At 48.1% G+C, this 27,627-nt stretch overlaps 1 protein-coding gene across 1 annotated transcript in view; it reads right to left on the bottom strand.

Moving 5' to 3' along the window:
* KLHL17 (kelch like family member 17) overlaps window positions 1-23,067 on the bottom strand; it is a 47,396-nt gene extending 24,329 nt beyond the window's left edge. The window contains exons 1-4 of the mRNA XM_060259325.1: window positions 22,985-23,067; window positions 9,543-9,799; window positions 8,633-8,754; window positions 1,004-1,225 (exon numbers count right to left, since the gene is read on the bottom strand). Coding sequence (XP_060115308.1) covers window positions 1,004-1,225; window positions 8,633-8,754; window positions 9,543-9,753 — 555 coding nt within the window. The 5' untranslated portion in view covers window positions 9,754-9,799; window positions 22,985-23,067. The remainder of the gene's footprint in view (window positions 1-1,003; window positions 1,226-8,632; window positions 8,755-9,542; window positions 9,800-22,984) is intronic.
* Window positions 23,068-27,627: the final 4,560 nt, after the last annotated feature.

The raw sequence follows: 27,627 nt of genomic DNA, 5'->3' as shown, positions 1-27,627 counted from the left end.
GAACAATGCCCCTGAATTGTGCTTAGAACACTCACCAGAGCTGGATTAACACTCAGGCCAAGTAGGCACTGGCCTATGGGCCCCACAACTTTAGGAGCCCATGGCTGGCTCCCCACCCCTCCAGTTTCCCCCCTGCCTGCAGCCCTCCCAGCTTGCATGTGCAGCCAGCAATGGAGCTGCTCTTTGCCCAACTTGCTCGGTGTGGCTGCTGCTGGCGTTGTGGCCAAGTTTGCCTCTCTCTGCCTCTCCCCTGCAGCTCATAGAATCATAGAGTTCAAAGGGACCTCCTTGGTCATCTAGTCCAACCTCCTGTACAATGCAGGAAACTCACAAATACCTCCCCCTAAATTCACAGGATCCTCATTGCAGTCAGATGGCCATCTAGCCTCTGTTTAAATACCTCCAAGGAAGGAGAGCCCACCACCTCCCGAGGAAGCCTGTTCCACTGAGGAACCGCTCTAATGGTCAGGAAGTTCTTCCTAATGTTGAGCTGGAAACTCTTTTGATTTAATTTCAACCCATTGGTTCTGGTCCTGCCTTCTGGGGCCACAGAAAACAATTCCGCACCCTCCTCTATAGGACAGCCCTTCAAGTACTTGAAGATGGTGATCCTATCACCTCTCAGCCGCCTCCTCTCCAAGCTAAACATGCCCAGCTCCTTCAGCCTTTCCTCATAAGACTTGGTCTCCAGACTCCTCACCATCTTCGTCGCCCTCCTTTGGACCCGTTCCAACTTGTCTATATCTTTCTTAAAACGTGGTGCCTAAAACTGAACACAATAGCTTCGTAAAAGGGGCTTTTGAGAAGGTGCCTGCAGGCTGCAGTGCGATCTGTGGGCGGTGGGGTGGGCACTCCGACTCTGATATAATTTGCAAGGGGACCTCCAAGATTTCAACCACTTAGGAGCCTCCACAGAGTTTAATGGGGCACTGCCACACACAAACTACATGCAGCATCAAAGAAACCTGAAGCCATCCTCAAGGGGAGCAGTGGGGGGCTGTACCTGCTTAAGAGGGAGAAGCATGAACTCTTCCGTCTTGGAGACGTCCACAAAGTGCTGCAGGACGTATTTGTGGGCCGATTTCAACAGATCGCTGCAGGAGTGCGTGTCTGCGAAGCCTCGGATGCCCAGGCAGTTGGACGGATCCAGCTGGCTCAGGAGGAACTTGCAGCAGGCGTCCCGCACCCCGTTCAGCTGCAGGAGGCTGGCAGCGGGAAGCAGCGTCTAGAAGGGCAGAGACGGGAGGGTTTTTAGAGCAGCGCCTTCATCCTGTTGCTGGGATCAGGAGGGCTCCCCCTAATCTTGCCTTTAGGGAAGAACTGAGCCGTGATCTCTTCACCCATCTGACAGTCAACCCCGAGAACGATTCAAGGTCTGACCCCAGCCTATGTTTGGGAAAACCCTAAAGCTGAACAGGAGATCTGCAGTGAGAAGACCATTAAAGGCTTTGCCGCCGCTCCTGCCGCTGGTGGAAATCCCTTTCTAAACTCCACTGTGGGACTCAGTAAATTCTTTTGCAGGTCTCAGATGCAGAGAATTAACACAGTCCTTATAGCAGGGGGTGTCAAGTTCATTTGTTATAAGGGCCGGTTCTGACATAAATGAGACCTTGCTGGGCCAGGCCAGGCCAGGCTGGACCGAGCCATGTCCGGCCAGGCTGTGTGTGTACCTATTTAAGATTAGGTAGCAGAGAGATACATTTTATACAGAACACAAACAAATATATATTTTTAAAAACTTAAAACATGCTTAAAACGTTAGCATTCATTGATCTTAAAGATGCTTTCTTTGTATTTCTCCCATGGAATCCAGGGAACTGGGCAAAGGAAGCTCTGGCTCTTTCCTTCCTTCCCCAGGGCACTGTGGAGGGGGGAGCCTCAGCCAATAGAAGGAAAGAGGCTTGCTCAGTAGCCCTACTGTGCAATTGGGAGAGCCTAGCAAAGCAAGCTATTCCTTCCTTCCTCCCCGAGGAGCCTCAGCCAAAGGAGAAAATAGAGGCTTTGCTCTTTAGCACCCGTGCAATTGAGCAAACCTTGCAAAGCAAGCTGTTATGAAGAAGGAAGCAAGATAAAGGGAGAAGGAAGCAGATGACAGCCAGTTGCTCAGGGGCCTGATAGGAGCTCTCCGGGGGCCTGATTTGGCCTCCGAATTGCATGTTTGACACCCCTGTCTTACAGCATCTGAGCTGGAATAAAATGAGATATAAATTGAAAGCACCCCCCCCTCAATTACTATGATCTCACTGGGTAGCCTAGAAGAAGAAGAGATAGGATTTATACCCCGTCCTTTGCTACCCGAAGGAGTCTCAGAGTGGCTTACACTCTCCTTCCCCTCCCCAGAAAAGACACCCTGTGAGGTAGGTGGAGCTGAGAGAGCTCTGACAGAAACTGCTCTTGAGAGGAACACCTCGGTGAGAACTTGTGACTGACTCAAGGTCACATCAGCAGATGCATGTGAAGGAGTGGGGGATCAAAACCAGTCATCCCAGATAAAATTCCACACACTTAACCACTACACCAAACTGACTCATGAAGGATGGCCACCCAATGCAAGCCTACTTTACACAACTGTTGTAAAGGCCACAGAAATAATGTCCGTGAAGCACTCTGGATACTCCAAGGCACTACAGGAAATGCGAAGTATTGCTGCTGTTAACTTGGAGTTGCAGAGCAGCCCTTTTCTTGAGATGGAACGACATGTCCCAAAGCCAGCAAGAGTCTCCCAATCCCATGTTAGCCTAGGGAAGCAAACGGTTAAATGGGGGTGGGGGGGATTGGAGGAAAGAGCTTGCAAGCCCATGACTGCTTCACCTTTCCCTTGTCTGCTGATTCTTCTTAGTTCGCCAATTCCTCCCCCCCCCACACAGTCCCAGATCTACCACGACTTAGAAATGAGTCCAGTGTGGGGGAAGGACAGCTGAGAAGTATCAGTTCCTCTAAAAAAAATAGCCTGAACGCAGTTCTGACTGGCTAAGTGCCAGAGAGTGTGGCCTAATATACAAATTAGCAGCGCGCCAGGTAAAGAGTCTGGGTGTTTTACTGGAGCCTTCATTATCGATGGAGGCCCAGATAGCAGCCACTGCCAAGTCAGCATTCTTCCATCTGAAGCGGGCAAGGCAGTTGGCCCCTTTCCTTGAGCGCCGGGACCTCGCAACAGTGATCCACGCAACGGTCACCTCAAGACTAGACTACTGTAATGCCCTCTACTTGGGGCTACCTCTGTGCCGGACCCGGAAATTGCAGCTAGTGCAGAACGCGGCGGCCAGGCTGTTGTTGGGGCTCCCGAAACGGGAGCATATATGACCGGGACTACGTGAACTGCACTGGCTGCCGATTATATACCGGGTCCAGTACAAAGTGTTGGTCGTTACCTTAAAAGCCTTATATGGCCGAGGACCTGCCTACCTGAGGGACCGTCTTTCCCCATATGAACCCCAGAGAGCACTGAGGTCAACAGGGAAAAACCTAATGACTATCCCTGGGCCGAAGGAAGTTAAATATCAGAGCACCAGAATACGGGCCTTTTCGATCGCGGCCCCTACCCTATGGAACCGACTCCCCGAGGAGGTGCGGGCCCTGCGGAGCCTTGAACAGTTCCGCAGGGCCTGCAAGACCATCCTTTTTAAATCAGCATATTCGGACTGCTAAGAAAATGGTAATTAAAGATCCGCCAATGCGGTCTAAAGATCTATACCGCAGTATAATTGTATCTACTAGACTGGTTTTTATTTTAATGTTTTATTGTTCTATATTGTAATTCTAATGTTTTATTTATTATGGTGTGTTTTTATGGATTGTTGTTAGCCGCCCTGAGCCTGCCAAGGTGGGGGAGGGCGGGATATAAATGAAATAAATAAATAAATAAATAAATGAGTCCCTGTTGGGTTTTTCTACAAAAAAAGCCCCAAGTGAAACAATGGTGGCACCAGGGGTATAGCCTAATATGCAAATGAGTTCCTGCTGGCCTTTCTCTAAAAAGCCCAGCGTGTAACAATGATGACATCGGTGTGTGTGTGTGTTTACGGCCTAATATGCAAATGAGTTCCTGCTGGGCTTTCTCTTAAAAGTCCTGCATGAAACGATGGTGGCAGCAGGGTGTGGCCTAATATGTAAATGAGTTCCTGCTGGGCTTTCTCTTAAAAGTCCCGCGTGGAACGAGGGTGGCATCAGGGGTGTGTGGCCTAATATGCAAATGAGTTCCTGCTGGCCTTTCTCTTAAAAGTCCCGCGTGAAACAATGATGGCATCAGGGTGTGTGGCCTAATATGCAAATTAGTTTCCGCTGGCCTTTCGCTTAAAAGTCCCGCGTGAAACGATGGTGGCATCAGGGGGTGTGGCCTAATATGCAAATGAGTCCCTGCTGGGCTTTTTCCACCAAAGAAGCGCCCTTGCTCCTACCGATTCTCCTCTGCAGATCCTTTCCCTTGCTCAGTTTTCTTATCTAATCAAATGTGGAGGTGTGGGGTAGCCCCTCTCTCAGAACCGATCATATCACCTTGATACGCAGTCCCCTCACCCTGACCCAGTCCCATCGCTTTAAAACACTTTTGCTTCTCGCTTTTAACACAATCCTGCGTCTTCTCTCTTTTTAAAATAAAGCTGTCACCTCAGCACCAATCTAATTGGAAAATGGCTATTTTAGGCCAAGCACACCCTCAATTTTATCAGCTGTGTGCTAAGCCAGAGTCCAGAGGCCCAGCTGGGTCCTCCGGGAACTTTACAGAAATAGAAGGGCTTGCCCAGAAGGAGGTGGGAGGGGCTGCAGATGGGCAAGCTCTCTTTGGAAACTAACAAGAAAAATATGCCGGCGGCGTTTGTGGTTTAGGAAGCATGTGCTCTCGCCTTTTGTGGCTGTATTTTTTAAAACAAAAGATTAACAGTGATGTAAACCTGTGGCACAGAGTGGTAAGCTGCAGTACTGCGGCCCAAGCTCTGCCCACGACCTGAGTTTGATCCCGGCGGAAGCTGGGTTCAGATAGCTGGCTCGAGGTTGACTCAGCCTTCCATCCTTCCGAGGTCGGTAAAATGAGTACCCAGCTTGCTGGGGGAGGGGGGGAAGTGTAGATGACTGAGGAAGGCGATGGCAAACCACCCCGTAAAAAAGTCCGCCATGAAAATGTCGCAATGCGACTTCACCCCAGAGTCGGAAACAATTAGTGCTTGCACCTTTACCTTTTTTAAACTGAAAAAAGAGATCTCGCATGGTTTGATGGAAGCCCCCCTCCCCTTTTAGGCACACAAATTCCAGGAGGGGGGAATTTGCTTCTGCAGGTACAACTTAGAAGTGTTGGCATCCTATATGCACTCAAGAGGTGCTAGAACCATCTCAAAGAGCATACGCAAAGTGCCTTTTCAACAAGAACAAGCAAGTACAGCAAGTCTGTACGTACAAAAGATAAGGAAAAGGATGGAATTCTTACTCCACCTATGCACTGTTTCTCCAATTTGAAATAATTGCCCAGCAGTGGTTTTAATTTTGGAAAATATTAATATTGGGTGGGAGAGACAGGCACAATAGAGGGAAACAATGCTGAGGGGCAGAAAGATTCAAGCTCTGCATTTGTTGGGCCACAAGCCAACTCCACATATCTTCTCTACCACCCTGCTCAGCTCCTTACTAGGGCTGATTCCCACAACAGACTTCCATTGTAATGTTTGGACTGAGCCTTAATACCAAACCTAACACAGATAAAAATATAAAATATATAAGAGTAATTTAAGCAAAATCAAAACTGATCTTGTAAATCAACAAAGTTCTCAAACTCTAAATTGGGCACACCAGCAAGCTATCTCTGTACTGGTTTTAGTTCAGGCAAGTGGCCATGTTGGTCTGTTACAAAAGAACAAGATTTGAATCCAGATCTGATGAACGGAACTTGGGCTCTCAAAAGCTTATACCCTGACCTGGATAGCCCAGGAAAGCCAGATCTTGACAGATCTCAAAAGTTAAGCAGGGTCAACTCTGGCAAATACTTGGATGGCAGACCTCCAAGGAGTATCAGAGCCGGGAGGCAGGAACAGGCTTTATTCAGCTACCTCCCTGTATATCTATCCTCCATGCACCCAGTACAGATCAGTCACCAGAGGTCACCATGACTTCCAAATGTACACACACACAACCCCCTCTAAAAAAACTTAATAAAAACTCATACCCTGGAAGTCTTCTTGTTATTTAAGGTGTCATGAGACTCCAATTTTGCTCTTCTACTGGTTATAGAGATTAACAAATCTACCCTCTTTCATTTAATGCTTTGTCTTGCAAATATATGAATACACTTTTATTAGGAGCATTTATATGCTACCTTTTCCACCCTAAAAACAGACCTCAGGAGTTGGGTTCTAGTTCAACGTGCTCAGGAACACAATTCTGCAGTACAAGCAAGGGCATCGGCTCATAAGCGAGCTCTGATTACCCTCTTACTAGAACCATTTTAATCAACCTCATTCAAAACCAACCTCAGTTATATAACGACTTGAAGCAATTCCCATGTTTCCGTCAGCCACATTCTAATAAGGGTACTTCTGTCTGGAGCCAGTTCGTAGCAGACAGAAGGGAGCAGTTGTCAAACTTTTTAAGACTTTCACAGCTGTGGAAGATGCCACAATGAACTTGGGGATAAAATTCCGCAGTAATGGTTAGTTACCTAGTGGCTGCAGAGCGAATGGAAAACGGTGCTCCAGAGTAGATGGAAAGCATACCTAGTCCCCACCCCCAATCTGCCCTGAGGCCTGCAATATCTCCGGGGCTCAATCTGGCCTGGGGCCTGCATATCTGCCTCTCCCCATACGAGCTCCACCCCCTGCCCCCGGGCTCTGATGTCAGCTGCACTACATCTTCTCATGATCCCTGGTCCTAAGGACACCCAACTGGCTTCAACAAGGGCCAGGGCCTTTTCGGTCCAGGCCCCTACCTGGTGGAATGAGCTCCCATTGGAGATATGGGCCCTGTGAGACTTATCCAAGTTTCGCAGGGCCTGTAAGACGGGAGCTCTTCCACCAGGCTTTTAATTGATCCGGCGGGTGTCCCCTGAAGTCATCGCTTCCCCCAGCACCTTACTACCTGGGTGCTCAAGTTATGCCAAATACTACCAGCCTCTATGTGGCTTTATGACTTGCTGGCAATGACGTGGATCATGGTTTTGATCTAATTATGTAATTATGATATTGTTTAGCATGGATGTGGTTTATTTAATCTTGCCGTAAAGTTTTTAATATTGTAAGCCGCCCTGAGCCCGCAGGTATACATAGAAAAATGAAATGAAATTATTCTTGCTGGAAAGTGTGGTCAAGCCACAGCTGACCTATAGTGATCCTGTAGGGTTTTCAAAGCGAGAGACGTTCAGAGGTGGTTTTCCATTGCCTGCCTCTGCCTCCCAGCTCTGGTATTCCTTGGAGGTCTCCCATCCAAATACTAACCAGGGCTGACCCTGCTTTGCTTCCAAGATCTGATGAGATCTGGCAAGCCTGAGCTATCCAGGTGAGGGCAATCTTATCCTTACCTTTCTTTAATTCATTTCATCCTTATCCTGCAAGGACGGTCAAGTGGAGATGCAGCAACTGGCCCAAAGTCCTCCTGTGGTCTTCTTAGCTGGGTCTCCCTAATGTTGCCGTAGCCTAAAACCCTAATTGCTATATCATTCTCGTTGCCCTCTCCTTCCCAGAAAGAGGAAGACAATTTGTCTCATATTGCCCTTCCCCCAATTTTAAAGTGAATTCTTGAAAAACCAACAAACATGTAATCTCTTCAGACCCTTTGAGCCAGAGGAATATACATTGAACAAAGAAACCTTCTGCCATTACTCTCTCTACCGTTATCATATCTGTTTGGTATTGTCACTGGCTGTTATCCTCACAGAATGGCTGTGGGCAAGGAAGGTGGTTAACAGGGGCAGACGGCAAACGGAGACATGGTTTTTTCAGCAGCGGCACCTCTGCGGAATGCCTCTTCACTCAGAACCCGCTCACTCATTTAGGTGGCAAGACAAAACATTTCTTTTTACCCACACTTTTACATTTATTCAGCCCTCAAGTCACAGCTGACTTACGGCAAACCTGTGGGGTTCTCAAGGCAACAGACGCATCATTCCCTTCGAATTCTCCCTTCCCATTACTGACCAGCAGGGCTTTTTTTGTTAGCAGGAACTCCTTTGCATATTAGGCCACATCCCTCTGATGTAGCAAGTCCTCCTGGAGCTTACAGTAGGCCCTGCACTAAGAGGCCTGTAAGCTCTTGGAGGATTGGCTACATCAAGGAGGTGTGGTCTAATATGCAAAGGAGTTCCTGCTAAAAAAAAACATGCTGACCAGCACCAACCTTGCTCAGCCTTCGAGATATAGCTAGCCCAGGAAACCAAGGTTTTACCTAGGGGGTCTGATTCCTTTCAACTGTTTTTACAACCTCAGGGCCATCATGAGAATAATTTAAGCTTACAAATGTTTTATGTTCTTGGAAGGGGTTTTATGCACCGTAAACGCTTTTGACAGCTTGCTCATTTTACTTAAGTTTATGTTTTTTAGGATTTTATCTAGCTTTATGCTAGAAGCCACCTCCAGAAGGCTGAATGAAGAAGGGGCATACACATTTTTTCTAAGATCATCAATAAGATGCCATTTGCAGCAGGATGCGTCCTTACCTGCACGTTCCCTTCTCCCACCACAATCTCAGCGGTGTAGGCATACTGGACTAACTGCTCCAGCGCTTGCGGGTCAATGTCGTGCAGCGTCACATGAGTCTGCCGGCTTTCGCTCATTTCATCTGCGGAGACAAGTTGACAAGGTTCGCACAACAGTTTTTACTAGGTCAAGAAGAAGAGGAAATTGGATTTATACCCTGCCCATCACGACCCTCTCAGTAGTGACTCTCAGAGCGGCTTACCATCTCCTTTCCCTTCCCCACAACAGACACTCTGAGGTAGGTGGAGCTGAGAGAGCTCTGACAGAAATTCTCTTGAGAGGAACAGCTCTGCGAGAACTTGTGACTGACTCAAGGTCACATCAGCAGGTGCATGTGGAGGAGTGGGGAATCAAACCCAGTTCTCCCAGGTTAGAGTCCACATACTTAGCCACTACACCAAACTGGCTCTCCAAAGATCAAGAGTACAATCCTAAACAGAGTCAGATCCTTCTAAGTCTGTTGAAATCAATGCAAGTTGAAGGAGGCAACTCTACTTAGAACAGCACTGAAAGATGTTCTTGGGAGTGTGAGGACACTGACTGAAATCTCTTGAGTCAGATGGCTGGCTGGATAAAATATCCAGTGATCGGGGGCAGAATACCAGTGTCCCACACAGCTCCTTGACTTCCTTCATTGAACTAGAATAAATTATGCAAAACCAATTAAATAATGCAGAACAAATTCTGCAAAAAAACAAGAGAAATCATGTCACTTAAGTATGCTCGATCTGCATTATTTATACACCGCTTGCAAAATTCAGTTCTTGGCAAAGAACATAGGGCGACCGGTGTGCAGAATTTTACTTTGGGTTTTTCAGCGTGGACAGCTAAAACGGAAAGGTGGCACAGCATAGAGAAAAAGCTACTTGCTTGTGAACATGGCGTGGAAGTAGGGGCTGCAGGACGCCAGCACCACTTTGTGCGCCTTGATCTCCTTGGTGGCCACGTGCAGGACGATGTCACACAGCAAACCCCGCTGCCGCATCCGGTTCATGCAGACGAAGGCGTCGTGGTAGTGCCTCTTGGAGTTGTGGGAGATGCTGTGGCCGTCCCGGTTGAGGAGCTGCATGCTGCTCTCCATGACTGCAGGTGGGTCCCGGGTTCTTGGCAGCGCTCGTTCTGCCTCACTGCAGCACAGAAGGAGAAAAACACAAATGCAGCATGTTAAAATACTGTTAGCCTAAATAATAAAACATGGTGTTCAGTCTAGGGCAAGGGGGGGCCAAACTGCGGCTCAGGAGCCACATGTGGCTCTTTCACACATCTTGTGTGGCTCTAGCATCCCTCACCACCCCATCGGCTTGCTTGAATAAGGCATTTCTCTCTTTAAATCACTTCTGAGTCAAGCCAGATGGCAGCTTGGAGAAATGCAGTTGCTTTCTTTCCACCTCTCCCTCCTTCCTCCCCACCTATTTGCCTGCCTTCCTGTCTTGCAGCTCTCAAACATATGACATTTATTCTATGTTAAACATTAAACAAGTTTTGGCCATTTTTGGTCTAGGGAATTGAACAGCACGCTCAGGAAAAAGACCAGGGGTCTCCAACTTCTTTGAGCCTGTGGGCACTTTGGAATTCTGACACAGGGTGTCAACAAAATGGCTGCCAAAGGAGGTGGAGCTAGCCACAAAAATGCCCCAGAGTGAGGTGTTGCATTACTGTCGTAAGTCACTCTTCCAACACTTTAGGCAGAAGTTCTGTATAGCAGGATGCCTTTAAATCTGCACAGCCAATCAGAAGCCCAACCCCGCTGGGCTTTGCCTTGTCCCTTTCTAAAAACACCTAGCATATGCCAAGAAAGGTATTGGCATGCATCATTGTGCCAACTGGAAAGAAGAAGACTGCAGATTTATACCCCGCCCTTCTCTCTGAATCAGTCAGAGTGGCTTACAATCTCCTATATCTTTTCCCCCACAACAGACACCCTGTGATGTGGGTGGGGCTGAGAGAGCTCTCCCAGCAGCTGCCCTTTCAAGGACAGCTCTGTGAGAGCAATGGCTGACCCAAGGCCATTCCAGCAGCTGCAAGTGGAGGAGTGGGGAATCAAACCTGGTTCTTCCAGATAAGAGTCCACACACTTAACCACTACATCAAAAGACCATCACCTCCAAAAACTTCTGTGGTTTTCAGAGTACATTGGGGAAAAAATGAACAGATTTCTGGTCCTCTCAATAACAGAGAAAAACAAATGTACATGCCAGTTTCTCATGATCATGTATGAAGCAAAAAAAGAGAAGACCATTCAGCCTTTTATCTCAATAACGTCTTTCAGTGACAGTCAATTTTTCCTCAAAATAAAACAGGAGTCTAGTGGTACTCAACAGACTGACAACAAGCATTTGTGAGCCACGCCCAGTCCTTCCATTTCTTCTCCATCAAAGCAAATAGTTGAATTGTACCCCTGGCTTCAGGAAGGGCTGTGGCTTAGGCACAGAGCACCTGTTTTACCTGCAAAAGGCTGCAGTTCCAGCCTGTGCCATCTCTAGAATCTGACAGCTTTGATTCTTGAACATCTCTAAGGTGCTGCTGGGCTGGAGATTTGGGGATGGAGCCGGGGGGGGGGGGGGAGGGACCTCAGTGGGGTACAAAGCCATAGAGCCCAGCCTCCAAAGCATCCATTTTCTCCAGGGGAATTGATCTCTGTAGACTAGAGATTGCGTTGTAATTCCAGGGGATCTCCAGGTCCCGCCTGGAGGCTGGCATCTCTATGCTGGACTCAAACTTGGTTCTTCAACCATGGACCAACCCGGCTACTTTCTGAAACTCTCTCTGGTTAAGGACTGCAGGCAGTCAATGCTGGAAAGATCTTTTTCTCTGCCTTATGTGTCTTGGAGAGCTGTGGTCAGGACCATTTCTGCCAAACTGTGATCAGTCTCGGTGGACCATTTCTGCCAAACCATGAGTGGCCAAACTGAGGCTCTTTCATGTATACGTGGCTCTTTCATGTATATTGTGTGGCTCTTGGAGCCCCCACCGCACCATTGGCCAGCGTGGAGAAGGCATTTCTCTCTTTAAATCCCTTCTCCAGACCAAGCCAGCCAGGTGCTTGGAAAATGCATTTAAAGTTGCCTTATTTTCACCTCTCCTTCCCTCCTCCATCTATCTTCCTTCCTTCCTTCCACTGATGTTCATATCTTGAGGCCCTCAAACATCTGTCATTCATGTCTTTCGGCTCTCAAACACAGAATCATAGAGTTGGAAGGGACCTCCAGTCCAACCCCCTGCACAATGCAGGAAACCCACAAACACCTACCCCAAATTCACAGGATCTTCATCCCTGTCAGATGGCCATCTAGCCTCTGTTTTAAAACCTCCAAGGAAGAAGAGCCCACCACCTTCCGAGGAAGCCTGTTCCACTGAGGAATCGCTCTAACTGTCAGGAAGTTCTTCCTAATGTTGAGCCGGAAATTCTTTTGATTGAATTTCAACCCATTGTTTCTGGTCCTACCTTCTGGGACCACAGAAAATAATTCCACACTATCCTCTATATGACAACCCTTCAAGAATTTGAAGACGGTGATCATATCTCCTCTCAGCCGCCCTCACTCCAGGCTAAACATGCCCAGCTCCTTCAGCCTTTCCTCATAGGACTTGGTCTCCAGACCCCTCACCATCTTCGCCGCCCTCCTCTGGACCCAATCCAGCTTGTCTATCTCCTTAAAATGTGGTGCCCAAATGAACATCTGACATTTACTCTATGTGGCTGTTACATTAACCCAGTTTGTCCACCCCTGTGTTAGACAGAGCAATGGTGATACAGGGCAACTCCCTATGAAGTTGAGGGCTGAATACATAAACATGGCTGCAGTCGGGGCAAAAACCCTGCACCCCCCACCCCAGATACTGAACAGCGTTGCCTTCACCGATAGGGATCTGGCGTGGTGTGAGAGCCATATTCCCCTACACCCATAAGTCCTTTCAACGCAAAAATCTTCTTCCAACCAGACACCCACCAGTCAGAAGCATTAGCATTTTGCTAGCGCAAACAATGAAAAGGAATTGCTGAAAACCATTAAGCGGGCTCGCTCTGGATGTGTCCACCCCCGCATCCCGACAGCAAGAATCTCTCTCTCTCTCTCTCTCTCACACACACACACACACACTTCCCAGGGTCTGTATATTCTTCACAAACACCTACATGCCTCTGATTAAAAGTAGCACGGTTGTGTGGCTGTGTGTGCATCTAAAAATAGCTATTCCTCAGCTGGGAAGAGGAATCCGATTAATTTATTCCTGTAAAAAGAGGGGCGTCAATAGAGAGAGAGAGAGGCGGGGGCAGCCGCAGCCCACGATAAAGAGATTCAGAACCCGAAACGCCCCCGGCTCTCCCGACTGACAGATGCATGCAAGGCGGCAGTGAGAATCCAGACTTCCTGGCAGACTGGGGAGGGGGGGGGGAGCCAAAAAGAGACATCGGAGGACTTCCTGTGATGGGAACTCCATCCTTGTCTGGAAGAGTGGAAGACATCAAGAGAAGACTGTACAGGCCTGGTTCTGAAGAGCCGCCCACGTTGCCCTCGTTATGTGGAAGACAGAAGAGAAGGGAGTAGCTTCAATACTATTAGGGAAAAGGAATCTCTTCTGTCTTCAGAAGGACAATTCTGATTCACCCTGCCAGAAACACTGGCTCCTGTTATATGATGATGATATTGGATTTATATCCCGCCCTCCACTCCGAAGAGTCTCAGAGCGGCTCACAATCTCCTTTCCCTTCCTCCCCCACAACAGACACCCTGTGAGGTGGGTGGGGCTGGAGAGGGCTCTCACAGCAGCTGCCCTTTCAAGGACAACTTCTGCCAGAGCTATGGCTGCCCCAAGGCCATTCCAGCAGGTGCAAGTGGAGGAGTGGGGAATCAAACCCGGTTCTCCCAGATAAGAGTCCATGCACTTAACCACTACACCAAACTGGCTATATATGACAGATACCTGATTTAGAAGGTCTGCCAAAGAAAGCCCAACCCTTTCCCCTCCAGAATAGCTGATCTCATAGTTGATGCTAGCCAATCAGAAAATTGTGGTACACATTAGCTCTCAACTCAAGGTAAGATTCACTCCTAATCTCCCAAGTTCTCAGAAACAAGCAGCTTTTAAAACTTTCATCCATCACTTCAACTATTAACAGTCTATGTGGGGCTTCCCCTTAAAGAAGACGACTGCAGATTTATACCCCGCCCTTCTCTCTGAATCAGAGACTCAGAGCGGTCGCAATCTCCTATATCTTCTCCTCCCACAACAGACACCCTGTGAGGTGGGTGGAGCTGAGAGGGCTCTCACAGCAGCTACCTTTTCAAGGACAACTCCTGCAATAGCTATGGCTAACCCAAGGTCATTCCAGTAGCTGTAAGTGAAGCAATGGGGAATCAAACCCGGTTCTCCCAGATAAGAGTCCACACACTTCACCACCACACCAAACTGTCTCTCCCCCACCACCCTGTCGGCCAGTTTGGAGAAGGCACTCCTCTCTTTAAATCACTTTGCCAAGCCAGCCAGCAGCTTGGAGAATGCATTTCAAGTTGCTTTCTTTCCACCTCTCCCTCCCTTCTCCCCCCACCATCTATTTGGCACCCTTCCTTTGGCTCTCAAACATCTGATGTTCACATCTTGCAGTTCTCTAACATCTGATGTTTATACTATGTGGCTCATATGTTAAGCAAGTTTGGCCACCCCTGGCATAAATACGGTTAATAAAATAAATACATATGCGGCTCAGTAGCTCTGCTCTGCATTGCCTCACCCTATTGCCTACCTCTGTTCCAGGTCTTTCCCCAGAAACTGCCCAGCATGTCATGGGCTCTCAGCCCAGACAGAAGAGGACAAGATCTGGTTTCACACATTATGCACAGTCATCGCGCATCAATTAAAGCACAGATTATTTTCCCTATGAACGTACCATCAAAGCTATCACACTAACCTACATTTCTTAGGTGAAAACTGGTACACTTGTAGTACTTGGAGAGTAGCAGCTCTCCGTAGGAGGGCACCAAGATTCAACCACATATTTCCAGTCACGGAGTCTTGGAACTTGGAGGGGGGGGGGAGGAGGGCAGAGAGTTCTGAATTAGAATTCAAGTTAACTTACTTCATTTGCCATTGTGACGGCATGTGAGAATGGCCACTATCTTAGATGGCCTTAGGGAATATGTAGATTCATGGAGGATAAGTCCATCCAACAAGTTGGAATTAAAAGAGTTTTTGGCTAAATATCAAGAAGAACTTCCTGACTGTGAGAGCAGTTCCGCAGTGGAACAGGCTTCCTCGGGAGGTGGTGGTCTCTCCTTCCTTGGAGGCTTCCCAACAGCGTTTAGGTGGCCATCTGACAGCAATGCTGATTCTTTGAATTAGGCAGATCAAGGGAAGGAGGGCAGGAAGGGCTGCATCAGTGCTTAGTTCTAGTGGCCCTTTCTTACTTGCCCAGGGAAAGGCTGATTGACACTTTGGACAGGCCAATTTAGCAAGGGATCCTGGAGGTTTTTGCCATCTTCTGGGCATGGAGCAAGAGTCACTGCCAGGGAATGTGTGTGTGTGTGTGGGGGGGAGTATTTTGAAGTTCCTGCATTGTGCAGGGGGTTAGACTAGATGACCCCAGAGGTCCCTTCCATGATTCTAGGATTTGTAGACACAACAGCTAAATGGAACCTCCATGTTCAGAAGCAGGGTACCTCTGAAGACCAGCTGCTTAGGGACACCAAAGGTATCTGTTTGGCCACTATGAGAAGCAAGATTGCTGGAATGGTTGGACCTTTGGTCTGATCCAGCACAGCTTTTAAGTTCTTGCTGGTCAGGTACCACAACCAGGAGGCAATTCATGAAAAGTCAGAGTCTATCAAAAGAAAAGGTGTAGCATGGCAGCAATCCAGAGATGGTGGTAGTGGCATATGCTAATGAGCTCCACCGCCTATTTTTCTACAAAACTACCTCTAGATATAGTTAAAAGGACCCAGGAGTGTATAGCTGAGAGTATATGGCAGGGATTCCCAACTGGGGTGTCTATAGTCACCCTGTCACCCATTACATTTCCTGGTGCTTGCCAAATGGGTCTTTTTCCAAGCAAGACTTCTGAGGAGCCACTGGAGATTAGATTGACTAGGCAGATTTTTTCATGGCTTTCTTTGTAGCAGGAACTCCTTTGCATATTAGGCCACACGCCTCTGAGGCAGCCAATCCTTGAGCTTACAGCAGGCCCTGTACTAAGAGCCTTGTAAGCTCTTGGAGGATTGGCTACATAAGAGGGGTGTGGCCTAATATGCAAAGGAGTTGCTGCTACAAAAAAAGCCCTGTAAAATGTTAACTTTTGCAACAGCTACCAGCACAACACAAGGATCCCCTTCAAGGTTTTGGTTCTGACCTTGAAAGCCCTTAGCGGTCTGGGGCCAAGTACCTACAGGACTGCCTCTCCCAGTATATCCCCCAGAGAGCTTTACGCTTGGGGGAAGCAAAATCTTCTGGCATCAGTGGCTATTAGCCACAGTGTATTGTCGGAACTCTGTCTGGGGCAGTGATGCTCTGTATTCTTGGTGCCTGGGGGAGGGCACAGTGGGAGGGCTTCTAGCCCCACTGATGGACCTCCTGATGGCACCTGGGGTTTTGGCTACAGTGTGACACAGAGTGTTGGACTGGATGGGCCATTGGCCTGATCCAACATGGCTTCTCTTATGTTCTTCTGTGACACAGAGTGTTGGACTGGATGGGCCATTGGCCTGATCCAACATGGCTTCTCTTATGTTCTTCTGTGACGCAGAGTGTTGGACTGGATGGGCCACTGGCCTGATCCAACATGGCTTCTCTTATGTTCTTCTGTGACACAGAGTGTTGGACTGGATGGGCCACTGGCCTGATCCAACATGGCTTCTCTTATGTTCTTATGTGACACAGAGTGTTGGACTGGATGGGCCACTGGCCTGATCCAACATGGCTTCTCTTATGTTCTTATGTGACACAGAGTGTTGGACTGGATGGGCCACTGGCCTGATCCAACATGGCTTCTCTTATGTTCTTCTGTGACACAGAGTGTTGGACTGGATGGGCCATTGGCCTGATCCAACATGGCTTCTCTTATGTTCTTATGTGACACAGAGTGTTGGACTGGATGGGCCATTGGCCTGATCCAACATGGCTTCTCTTATGTTCTTATGTGACACAGAGTGTTGGACTGGATGGGCCATGGCCTGATCCAACATGGCTTCTCTTATGTTCTTATGTGACACAGAGTGTTGGACTGGATAGGCCATTGGCCTGATCCAACATGGCTTCTCTTATGTGACACACAGTGTTGGACTGGATGGGCCATGGCCTGATCCAACATGGCTTCTCTTATGTTCTTATGTGACACAGAGTGTTGGACTGGATGGGCCATTGGCCTGATCCAACATGGCTTCTCTTATGTTCTTCTGTGACACAGAGTGTTGGACTGGATGGGCCATTGGCCTGATCCAACATGGCTTCTCTTATGTTCTTATGTGACACAGAGTGTTGGACTGGATGGGCCATTGGCCTGATCCAACATGGCTTCTCTTATGTTCTTATGTGACACAGAGTGTTGGACTGGAGGGGCCATTGGCCTGATCCAACATGGCTTCTCTTATGTTCTTCTGTGACACAGAGTGTTGGACTGGAGGGGCCATTGGCCTGATCCAACATGGCTTCTCTTATGTTCTTATGTGACACAGAGTGTTGGACTGGAGGGGCCATTGGCCTGATCCAACATGGCTTCTCTTATGTTCTTCTGTGACACAGAGTGTTGGACTGGATGGGCCATTGGCCTGATCCAACATGGCTTCTCTTATGTTCTTCTGTGACGCAGAGTGTTGGACTGGATGGGCCATTGGCCTGATCCAACATGGCTTCTCTTATGTTCTTCTGTGACACAGAGTGTTGGACTGGATGGGCCATTGGCCTGATCCAACATGGCTTCTCTTATGTTCTTATGTGACACAGAGTGTTGGACTGGATGGGCCATTGGCCTGATCCAACATGGCTTCTCTTATGTTCTTATGTGACACAGAGTGTTGGACTGGATGGGCCATTGGCCTGATCCAACATGGCTTCTCTTATGTTCTTCTGTGACACAGAGTGTTGGACTGGATGGGCCATTGGCCTGATCCAACTTGGCTTCTCTTATGTTCTTATGGCAGTCCCTTACCCCAAAGACATCTGGCTGTCCTCAGCTAGAGCCAGGGCTTTCTCGGCCTAGTGGAATTCTCATGCTAGTGATATCCGCGTCCTGTTGCACCTAAGTCAGTTTTGCAGGGTGTGTAAAGGAGAGATGTTCCACCAGGGCCTACAGCTGAGGACAGCAACAGCTTTGTATTACCATTCTGTTATGGCTTCCCGCATGCCTAGTTTTATGATCCACCCATGGAGGGAGTGAAAACTTATGCCATCATCCATGGAGAAGTGCTTACTGATTTTACCTGCTATTCATTTTCTTATTTTCCTATTTATCATAGTTTAACAGTTGTATGTTTTTATTCAGGTGTACGCCACCCCGAGCCCTTTGGAGAAGAGCAGTCTATAAACGTAATCAAATCGTTATTGCTGTGTGACAGAAGGTAAGCCACAAGTGCCATTTTGTGCCTAGCTCCACCTCCTGTGGCCGCCATTTTGTGGCCACGCATGTCAGAATTTCAAAAATGTCTTAGGCTCAGAAAAGCTGGGGACCCTAGTTCATGAAATATACCTTTTGCCAGTATTCCCTCGAAGCTGAGTTAGTGTGAGCTAGCTCACAGTTTTTTTAGTCTTTGGCTCACCATTTTTTTTCTCTTAGCTCAGGAAAAAAATGGCCCCAAAGCCATATGCTGTAGCTCACAACTTTAATGCCAGTAGCTCACAAGACTCCACAGCTTAGAGGGAATATTGCCTTTTACATATATTACTTTAAGGCCGCTATCCTTTGCGCCCTAAAAAACCCACCATTGGTCATTTCTAAAAGGAACAAGTAATGGCAACTCAGCCTACCTGTTATCAGGGCCCTCCAATCTAGAAATCTTGTTCTGTATGCCAAGTTTGAGTGGGACGGTCAATGGTGAGGGGGGTGCAGTTTGGATATGCTCAGAGGCACTCTTCAGTGCATGACTGTTTTGCATCTTCCAGCCACTGAACCCAAGCCTGAGCTTTGCATAAGTTCTGTGTTCCGTGATCCATTCTCTGCTCAGCCTCAAGCGAAAGTCTCACGTCTGGAAGCAAATCCTCCATGTCTTCTGCCCAGCCCTCCAACCAAAGCCTCCCTAAAAATAGACCCTGCTGCTTCAAAAGCACATGACGCAAGCCAAAAAATTAATCACCCTCTTGTTGCTAACTCAGGTAGCTTCCAGCACTATCCGTAGCGCTCAGCCTGACATTTCAGAAGGCCGCCAAACCCAGCCTCTGTCAGCCCGCACAACATCAAGACAACAGCTCAGCACACGCAGAACACAGCCGTGAACCAAATGTGTTAGGGCCTCAGAGCGAACCACTCCGGACTCAAACCTCCATATTTAGAGGCAGTCAACCTCTGAATCCCAGGGCCAGAAGGCAACATTAGGGCAAGGCCTTGGCCTCTGTGCCCTGTTATTGGATCTTCAGAGGAACTGGTTGGCCATTACATGAGATTGGATGCTGGACCGGCAGGGCTCTTCTAATGCAGGGGTACCCAATCCGCCGGCTGTGGACCAGTACCAGTCCGTGGCCTGCTAGCAACCGGGCTGTGAGCTGTATAATTATTTCAATATATATTACAATGTAATAGTCGTAGTAGTAATACAACATTGGATTTATATTCCGCCCCCCACTCCGAATTTCAGAGTAGCTCACAATCTCCTTTATCTTCCTCCCCACAACTGACACCCTGTTAGGTGGGTGGAACTGAGAGAGCTCTCCCAGAAGCTGCCCTTTCAAGGACAACTCTGCGAGAGCTATGGCTGACCCAAGGCCCTTCCAGCAGCTGCAAGTGGAGGAGTGAGAAATCAAACCCGGTCCTCCCAGATAAGAGTCTACACACTTAACCACCACACCAAAATAAAGTGCACAATTGCTTTCATCCCGAAACCATGCCCCCCCCCACCTGGTTTGTGGAAAAATTGTCTTCCACAAAACCAGTCCCTGGTGCCAAAAAGGTTGAGGACCGCTGTTCTAACGTCCTTGTTCAAAGAGAAAGGAAAAGAGAAAGAACTATAGCTGCCACTTCTTGAGGAGGCTGGCTGTTGTGTCTCTGTATCCCAGAGTATCCCAGGTCCCAGAAAGAGGCTGATAAAGACCAGTGATGTTAGATTCCTTGTTCTGGTTTAAGATAACCAAGATGAATGAGCTGATGCATGGAACAAACTGTACCCAGACTGTGGACTTCTTGGAGGCAGGGATCTGCGCATAGCTTGTTCATTACTTTTATGCATACCCTATACACCTAATAATACTGGCTTTCACACTTGCACTAAGCAAAATAAAGCAAGCTCTGCTTTCCCCGTCTAAGCACCAATGACCACATCAAGCGCGCAAAATCCCCTCCTTAAAGCGGACTGGGCTTGGAATATCTCCAGTCAGCATTTGCAGGAGAAACGTCAAAACTGACTGCTGTGTCCAGAATTTGCTTCGCCCAAGAGCAACTTTTGAAGGAATGGGGCTCGCCAATACATCTTCGCCCATGCATGCGAAACTTTGCATTGCAGTGGGAAAAAGTTACATTAGCAGGACCTTAAGTTCTGAAGCATTACCAGAAAAGGGGGGAGGGGGGAGAGAAATGATCCAGTCTGGGAAATGTAGACTTAGTAGAGCAGCATTTCCCCAAGTCCTTGATAAGAAGACGACTGCAGATTTATACCCTGCTCTTCTCTCTGAATCAGAGTCTCAGAGCAGCTTACATTCTCCTATATCTTCTCCCCCCACAACAGACACCCTGTGAGGTGGGTGGGGCTGGAAGACCTCTCTCAGCAGCTGTCCTTTCAAGGACAACTCCTGCAAGAGCTATGGCTGACCCAAGGCCATTTCAGAAGCTGTAAGTGAAGGAGTGAGGAATCAAACCCAGTTCTCCCAGATAAGAGTCTGCACACTTAACCACTACACCTAACTCTTTCCTGTTCACCCCCCCCCCCCCAGTTAGAATGGGAAGTATGTCTGGTGGCTATACAAGTGTAAGAATCACCCACTCACAGTAGAGCCTACTACCTCAGTTTGCTGTTCACCTGTATACCCTGACCATCAGGAGGCAAGCTTGCAGCAGTAACATACAGAGACACAACAGCCAGCCTCCTCAAGAAGTGGCCAGTTCTGCCGGAAATTGGGTGATTGTACTGCACCTCTTTCCCAGGAACAACCGAAAGATCTAATCATAACCAATTCGGGAGAACTGGCAGTCCTTCAACAAAGGCTGACTGTTAGTTGGCAAAGCTGAAACGCTACACATGAACACCCGCAGCTGCCTTACACTGAGTCAGACCTTTAGCATTATCAAGATATTGTCTACTCTGACTGGCAGCCGCTCTTCAGGGTCTCAGGTAGGGGTCTTTCACAGCACCTATTCTCCTTTAACTCTTATTGGTGAGTCACAGTGTCCTGAAAGGAGGCTTTGTTTAATCAATGCCTCACAGTGCACAGTTTGGAATGACACTTCTATGCAGCTCTGAAAGAATATTTTTATTCATTCCTTGTTACTTATACCATTCTCAAAAGCCAAGGAGTCAACCAGCTTCTAATTGCCTGGGGGAACGCACATTTATAAAACAAATAATGCAAAGGACAAGAGCGCGTTAAATCATTCAGCACACCAACCTTTCCCTCCATGGGAACGGGACCTTTCATACATTACATTTTCTGGGATACATCTAAGGTGTTACAGCTTAAAAAGAAGTCATGTCCAAATGTAGCTGAGGCACGTATCATACTGGACCACTTGTCAGAAATGCAGCATCTGCAGCGGTTTGAAAGCAAACCTGGGCTTGCCTCCGTAGGATGGATGAAAAGGCCTCCAGCGTTTCCTTGCATAGAAGGAAACCATAACTAGACCGACCAATACCAATTTATCATTTATTTATTTTTCCATTTCTCCTGTCCAGTAAGCTCTTGATATTTTCTGCTAGAAGGCCATTGGTGGCACATTTCCATAACTGATATATATCGTTTCCAACACCAGGCGGGGAGTTCCGTTGTAGATCTAGGTTGGACCCTAGAATCTGATTCCTTTGTGTCCAGATTCCCTCCCCCCCGCCTCCTTTCTATAGGGCTGAAATTGACGCAAATGTAAACGGACCAGGTGGAAGCCAGACCAACAAAAATTTAAGGAGGAGCCACGTTTCTTTCTCCTCTCTTCAAGCTTTAGGTAGCCGAAGATTTTGATAATCGCTTTTCCTTCTAAATCAAAACGCTCCCCCCTCCCAAGCGTATATATATATATACGGGCAGGGATCATTTCAGCGGAAATGCAAGGGAGTATTTTATGCAGAAGATTGCTGTTTTGCAGAGCAAACTATTAATTCGCGAAGTGCTTCCTTAAATTAAAAAAAAAAAAAGCATCGCTTCTTGGTAGCGGCAATGCAGGCTTTTGATACTGCAACTGGAACTCCGGGGCGGGGAGGGGGGCAGATAAAAAAAAAAACCCTTGCATGCATCTGATTTCTCTCCCACCCCCATTAAGAAAAAGACTTCTTTCTTTCTTTCTTGCAATGAAATAAAACGCCCTTAACCCAAGACTTCAGAGACTGCAGTCGTCTGAAATGCAAACAGTCACCTCAAATAACCCTCCAGTCGGGACACCAGCGCGTGTCTACGTTGCCAACCGCAACACAACACACATACACACCCGGCATTAGGGAGGCACCAACGGAGGCTCCGGATTTCCTCGCTGGAATCTTCCCACTGCGGTCGATCTTCCCCTTCCCCCCCCCCAAAAAAAACCCCCAAACAAACACAGCTCCTTCCAATTCACCCCCACGTCCCCCCCCTCCTTCCTTTCCGGTGAATTTACGCTTTGAAGATTTGTACAGCGCCTAGCTCAGCATCCGGCGCCTTTTGCGCTTTCAAGTTGGATTGCAAAGGGGGGGGGAAACAACCACCACCACCTCATTCACTATTCAAGAGGGCGGACGGTGATCCACGGGCTGCTGGCGGTGGGGGGGGGGGAAGAAGACACAATAAAAGGATGCATTGGCGAGCCACCAGTCTTTCTCCACCACCCCCCGCCCCCCGCCAACTGCAGCAGCCGCTTGCATGTAATGCAGTGGCCGCAAAGCAGGGAACCGAATCAAAACACACAGTCCTGCAGAGAAAGCCCATTTGAAAGCTGCCCGGCCCGCTTTGTTGCAAAGGGATCAGACAAACAAAACGATGCTGCCGGCTGGCCTGGCACTCACCCGGCGGAAACCTCCAGGGCGAGAAAGCAAAGCTGCTTCCCGTGTTCGGGCAGTTTGTTCTCCAGATTGATGGATTTTGGGTTTTCCTCCCTCCAAAGTTGGGTCAGTGCAAAACGGCTCGCCCGCTGCAAGAGCCCCCGGCTCGTTTCGCCCCCCCCTTTTGTTGCACGCTCAGGCTGGCCCCGCTTGGCACATAGCGCACATCAGGGACCGGGCACGGCTGGGCTCTCTCGCTGGCAACAGTGGAAAACACAAGCACTTTCTCCCCAAGCCTCTCCAGCAGCGCTAAGCAAAGGCTGGCTCAGGTTGCCGTGCGTTTAAAGTCGCCGCCCGCTCCGTAATCCAAAACGCCGGCTTTTTTTTGGCGGGGGGGGGGATTGGAAGACAAGGCGCTTGCACTAAGAAAGCCGAGAGGTGGGGGCGGCAGCAGGCAGGCACGTGGTTTTAGCCCGCGAACCGGGTACAGGGGCGTGGCAGGCGGGAAATTGGTGCTACAGGTGCGGCATAGTAGGGCTAGCCCTCTGGATTATTTGCTAAAGAGATTTGCCTCCGTTGCTCAATTTGAGAATGCAAGCTCCTCGCAGGCAAAGGCCGCCTTATCCAGATGCTGCTTTTCTTGCGGAGAGTTTACGGTCGTATGTAGCGCGTCCTCCCCCTCACAACAATCTTGTGAGGTCGGTTAGGCTGAGAGGGGTTGAATACTAAGTGTTTGTATTGTTGCTCGCAGCGTCCACACATGCACTAGAGCGGATGGTAGTTTAGGCCTGTGGAGGTGGATGTAGAGGGCTCTATTACGTTTTACACTCTCAACTATCCTGTGAGGTGCGTTAGTTGAAAGGTGCATTGAGAGGTGCGTTAGTTGAATACTAAGCCGTCAGAGGTCCATCAGTGGCTGTTAGCCACAGTGTGTATATATGTGTGTGTATATACACACACACACACATATATTGGCCACTGTGACACAGTGTTGGATTGGATGGGCCATTGGCCTGATCCAACATGACTTCTCTTATGTTCTAAGCTTTTGCTTAGTCCAGGGGTGGCCAAACTGTGGCTCAGAGCCACATGTGGCTCTTTCACCCATATTTGTGTGGCTCTCAGAGCCCCTGCCGCCCCATCAGCCAGCTCGGAGAAAGCATTTGTCTCTTTAAATCACTTTTCCAAACCAAAAAAGCTAGCTGGTTTGTTAAAGTTGCTTTCTTTCCACCTCTCTCTCAGTCCTCTCTCTCCCATCTATTTTCCTTCCTTCCTTCCTACTCTTAAACATCTGACATTACTGTCTTGTAGCTCTCAAATATCTGACATTTATTCTATATGTGGGTCTTATATTAAGCAAGTTTGGCCACCTCTGGCATAGCTGCTCACAGCATACACACATACACTACAGCTGATCAGGCTTTTTTTTTTGTAGCAGGAACTCCTTTGCATATTAGGCCACACACCCCTGATGAACCAGTCCTCCAGGAGCTTACAGTAGGTCCTGTAAGAAGAGCCCTGTAAGCTCTTTGAGGAATGGCTACATGGAGGGGTGTGGCCTAATATGCAAAGGAGTTCAAGCTAAAAAAAAAAGCCCTGATCAGCTGATTGTGGACTGGCCTTGTGGGGTGACACGAACCACAGTGAAGTAGGGGGTCTTTAACTACTCTGGGGATTCCTTACATATGCAGGAAAATGTGAGTAGGGAATAAAGGCATTGATGAGGACTGAAAGCTAGTTAAAGCGGACAGAAGTATCTAGCTCAAGAGTCAGAGGATTTACAAAATTCTGGAGAGGGAGATCTTTGGATTACATCCGTTTTTTTCAAATCATTCCTTCTTCCTGTGATAATGTGTAGGCCAGGGGTGGCCAAACTGTGGCCCAGGAGCCACATGTGGCTCTTTCACACATATTGTGTGGCTCTTGAAGTCCCCACTACTCTGTTGGTCAGCTTGGAGAAGGCACGTGTCTTTAAGTCACTTCTCCAAGCCAGCCAGCGGTTAAAGTTGCTGTCTTTCAACCTCCACCTCCCCCATTTATTTGCCTTCCTTCCCATCTTGCAGATCTCAAACATCTGACATTTACGTCTTGCGGCTCTCAGACATCTGATGTTTATTCTATGTGGCTCTTATATGAAACAAGTTTGGCCACCCCTGGTGTAGGCCTTCAGAGTGTTCATTGGTAAACCCTGCAAAAAGTCTAGTGGTGCAGAGTGGTAAACCTTTAGTACTGCAGTCCACACTCTTTACTCACAACCAGAGTTCAATTCAGCGGAAGCTGGGTTCAGATAGCTGGCTCCAGGTTGACTCAGCCTTCCATCCTTTCAAGGTTGGTCAAATTAGTACCCGGTTTGCTGGGGGGAAAGTGTAGATGACTGGGAAAGGCAATGGCAAACCACCCTGTAAAAAGTCTGCCATGAAAACTTTGTGATGCGACCTCACCCCAGCGTCAGAAACGACTGGTGCTTGCACAGGGGACTACCTTTACTTTTTAAACCCTGCAAAGCAGGCTGAAATAAGGCAGATTTGGGTGTGGTGTAAGATAGGTCATTTCACGGTGTGTGCCTGCCACAGAGATGAATTTGAATCCGTGGCCTCCCTGATTACAACTCATTTTTTAAAAAGGAAACCTGATCACTTCTTGGGAGCAGCAATGGAGGCCTTTGATACAGCAACTGAAACTCATCTATTCTTTTAGATAGATCCAAGTGGGCAGCCGTGTTGGTTTGAAGTAGTGGAACAAAATAGGCGTCAAGTTGCACCTTTAAGAACAACTTAGTTTTATTCAGAACGTAAGCTTTCGTGTGCTTCCTCGTCTGATGAAGTGTGCTTAGAGAGCACACGAAAGCTTACGTTCTGAATAAAACTAAGTTGGTCTTAAAGGTGCAACTTGACTCCTATTTTGTTCATCTATTAATTGGAGAAGCATAGCTTTAAAAAAAAGAAAGCCAAAGGGGCAGACTGCCCTGTATTGTTTCTCTAGGGCGTTTCTGCTGATTGTATTTCAGCTCTCTCCACACTCAGCCATGTATTGCAACCAGCCACCAATAAAAGGCCAGAGTAGTTTGCAGCAGGGTTGCAATCTGGTCTGGAGAAAAGTTATCCTCTCCCTTTAATGGAGACTTAATATGAGGAAACTTGCAGGTGAAATTGGCATGGAGAGAAATAACAATCACCTGGTAAAACATGCCATTAAGCCCCTATTTAAAAATATTTACCAATAAAAATAACATATTAGCAATAATTTAAAACAAATATAACAATTACCCAAATAAATTAAACATTACAAATAAATTTTAAAATGAACTTTTTTAAAAGCCTCTATTAAAGGGACAGGGCATCTCACCCCCACCAGCTAGCAAACTTACTTTCAATGCAAAACCTTCACACTCAGGGCGCTTTCACACATGCTAAATAATGCAGTTTCAATCCACTTCAGCAACTGTTTGCAAGTGAGCCAGTTTGGTGTAGTGGTTAAGTGCGTGGACTCTTATCTGGGAGAACGGGGTTTGATTCCCCACTCTTTCACATGGGCCTGCTGATGTGACCTTGAGTCAGTCACAAGTTCTCGCAGAGCTGTTCCTCTCAAGAGCAGTTTGTCAGAGCTCTTTCAGCTCCACCTACCTCAAGTTTTGAGGAGAGCCAATTTGGCGTAGTGGTTAAGTGTGTGGACTCTTATCTGGGAGAACCTGGTTTGATTCCCCACTCCTCCACTTGCACCTGCTGGAATGGCCTTGGGTCAGCCATAGCTCTGGCCGATGTTGTCCTTGAAAGGGCAACTGCTGTGGGAGTCCTCTCCAGCCCCACCCACCTCACAGGGTGTCTGTCGTGGGGGGAGGAAGATATAGGAGATTGTAAGGGCTCTGAATCTCTGACTCAGAGAGAAGGGTGTGATATAAATCCGCAGTTGTCTTCTTCAAGTGGATTCTGCCATTTAACACAGTAAAACCCAATTGCGAAGTGTATTAAAGTATATTGAAAGTGCATTATTTAGTGCGTGTGAAAGCTCAGACTGCAATCACAAATACTAAATAATACACTTTTAACCCGGATTTTGCCAGTTCACACAAGCAAAAACCAGTTTGAAAGTGGATTGAAAGTGCATTATTTACTGTGCGTGTTATTGCAGCCTCAGTCTTTGGGGCGCAGCTCCACTCCACAGTCAATGGTGCAACAAAACACAACGGTTCCAACTTCCAACCTAAAACCTCGGCCAACTTGTGCTTCGCTCTCCTTTCTCTAACTATTTCGGGACCAGAATTTCCAGACAAGCACCGCTGCACCAGGGCCACTGCAGCACCCGCTCCGCTACTAAATGCGCCCTACCGCTTCGCCCCGAGTCGACCTGCATTCTCTCCTCCCAGCCGCTGCCCGTGAACCTAAGAATCAACCTGGCTGGGCTTTCTCGGAGTCTACTATTGCGAGCGTTGCATTGTGGGAGAGGAAGCGCCTGGGACGGACCACGTTGCTGCAGCTGGAAGAGGCCGGCGGAGCGAGCAAGCAGCATGGCCGCCTCCTCCAAGAGGTAAGCGGGCTCTTAAAGGGTGGTGGGCCTCGCTTGCTGGCGTTAATGCAAGCTTAGGGTCTTTGCAGAATGCATTGCTAGGTATTAGCTTCCGAAGTCTGGGGGAGGATTCAGTATTAAACTCCCCCACCAAAGGGAGAAAA

The sequence above is a fragment of the Heteronotia binoei genome, chromosome 18 (assembly GCF_032191835.1).
Source record: "Heteronotia binoei isolate CCM8104 ecotype False Entrance Well chromosome 18, APGP_CSIRO_Hbin_v1, whole genome shotgun sequence".
NCBI lineage: Eukaryota > Metazoa > Chordata > Lepidosauria > Squamata > Gekkonidae > Heteronotia > Heteronotia binoei.
The sequence above is the reverse complement of the archived record's forward strand: the minus strand, read 5'-3'. Positions and strand labels throughout refer to the sequence as shown.